Genomic DNA, 2,206 nt, shown 5'->3' on the forward strand with positions numbered 1-2,206 from the left:
CATAATTTTTTCGATTGGAAATATTTTTTTTAACGTATTCATAATGAAAAGAATAACAAATTTCCATCCATTGTGCATATTTTTTAATGTCATTTACAATGAGATTTTATATGATTTATTACAAAACTCTAATGACAATTTTTAACACTTTATCCAAACACAATTTCAGATTTTATTCCTAATTCAAATTACAATTTATTTGCGTATCCAAACAATAATTTGAATCACAAGTCGAATCACTACAGTTCAAATTCTATAATTCAAACCAAAAAGATTCAAACTTCCACAGTTTGAATTGTTGAATCAAACAAGGCCCTAATAGTTTATGCTACAAAGACTGCTTAATTTGTCTACTTCCACCTTGTGGATGTATCTGAAGATTAAATATGTTAAATAATGCCAGACAGCCTCAAGTCATCGCACAATTAAAATTAAAATGATGAAACCTCCCGCGTAAGAAATAATGTCGACTATAGCAACATCTCAGCAATTTGAACAGCATTAAGTGCAGCTCCCTTGCGTATTTGATCACCGCAGACAAAGATGTCCAACCTGCAGAGAAGAATGCCATCAGTATATGAAGGTTGTTGAAATTTTTTTAATTTTTATTTTTAGAACTAGAGATTTATTTCTTACCCATATTTCCCATCCTGAGACACATCACGGCGGATTCTGCCAACTGCGACATCATCTTTATTAGACACCTCCAGCGGTGTCGGGAAGTTATTTGATGCCCTATCATCAATAACCACCACCCCAGGTGCGTTCCTCAGAATATCCCTTGCCGTGTCCTGCACATCCATTGGACTTTAACACTTCAAACAGAAAAAGAAATCATAAATCCAAGAGAGTTGGGGCAGGAAGGAGGCACAAATGATAAAAATATTGATAATAGTGAGCAGAAACCTAGCTCTGGTGCAACCAGTCAGCATCAAATACAAGAAGACACCCATGCAATTTTCAATAATCTTAGAGCATCTCCAATGCGTGCCAAATTTTGGCATTTGAGTGAACAAATCACTCTCCTACGCAATGCTATTTTCTATGCTAAATATGGCAAATGACTCGGTGGCAAATTTGGCAATTAATAGTTATTGGTTGATAACTTTTTCATTTAATCATTACAACATTGTTCTTTTAAAATTATTGAAATGTCAAAATTCTTATAAGTTTCAAAGCTTAACAATTATGACAAAAAGTAGATATAACATTGGAGCACAAATAGCATATCACATCAAATATGCTAATTCCACGCTTCTTGATGACAAACATAGTATTGGCATTAGCATTTACATTGGAGATAGTATTACATGATAAGCTTACAGTTTAGAGCTACCAACTAGCTTTCTCAAAATACAAAATTATTTCCCCTCACTTGGAAAGTCCATTTTCTTTTAAATATTTTCATTTTTCCAATATAGTAGTTGGGACTCTGAAAACACGTAAACCTAATAAAACGTGGAACCCCTCACCCCTCTTCTTTTAATAGGTACGTGACACTGACTGACTACAATGGATCAATCATCATCATTAGCTTAGCATATCAGAAAGCCTAAATGAAGACAAAGATGAGAATTGAAAATTTGAAATTCAAATGCAAAGCTAAATAACGGCCAATAAAGATGATACCTACAAGAGGGAAACCTCTTTCCTTAACATAAACTACACAAAGAGACTTGTGTTGCATAGTTTCATCTAAATTAAGTCCAACCAGTTATTTTTCCGAGTAATATATGCACAAGAAACATCTTGATCAAGAACTTATGGTTTAGGACTTAAAGATTTTACTATAAGACAGTGGAGCATTGTTACCTCATCAAGAGGATTCTCGAACTGAAGATTCACACTTTCTGCATGAGCACGCATCACAGGAACCCGTATGCATGTGGCTGTCACCTTGACATCATTGTTGTTCTGAAAGGAAAAAGGCAGTGAACTAAAGCAAATATACCCGCAGAACAAATAAATCCGAACAAAGAGCGCTGAGCCGATTCAAATTCGATAAGAGTGAAATTACCCATATTTTCCGTGTCTCTTTGACTAATTTCATTTCCTCTTCATTGTACCCATTGGGAAGCACAGAAGAATTGTGTGAAAACAAATTAAACGCATACTGCAAATGTCAAACCATAGAAAGGTAATTCAAGAAAACTTCAAGGAATAAAATATATATATATATATATATATATTATTTTATAATTTTTCT

At 33.8% G+C, this 2,206-nt stretch overlaps 1 protein-coding gene across 1 annotated transcript in view; it reads right to left on the bottom strand.

The window, feature by feature from the left end:
- Window positions 1-259: 259 nt before the first annotated feature.
- LOC21388986 (aspartate-semialdehyde dehydrogenase) overlaps window positions 260-2,206 on the bottom strand; it is a 3,792-nt gene continuing 1,845 nt past the window's right edge. Inside the window, exons 4-7 of the mRNA XM_010089876.2 lie at window positions 2,018-2,113; window positions 1,813-1,914; window positions 637-791; window positions 260-552 (exon numbers count right to left, since the gene is read on the bottom strand). Coding sequence (XP_010088178.1) covers window positions 471-552; window positions 637-791; window positions 1,813-1,914; window positions 2,018-2,113 — 435 coding nt within the window. The 3' untranslated portion in view covers window positions 260-470. The remainder of the gene's footprint in view (window positions 553-636; window positions 792-1,812; window positions 1,915-2,017; window positions 2,114-2,206) is intronic.

Source organism: Morus notabilis, unplaced genomic scaffold (genome assembly GCF_000414095.1).
Source record: "Morus notabilis unplaced genomic scaffold, ASM41409v2 Scaffold1449, whole genome shotgun sequence".
NCBI classification, from domain to species: Eukaryota; Viridiplantae; Streptophyta; class Magnoliopsida; order Rosales; family Moraceae; genus Morus; species Morus notabilis.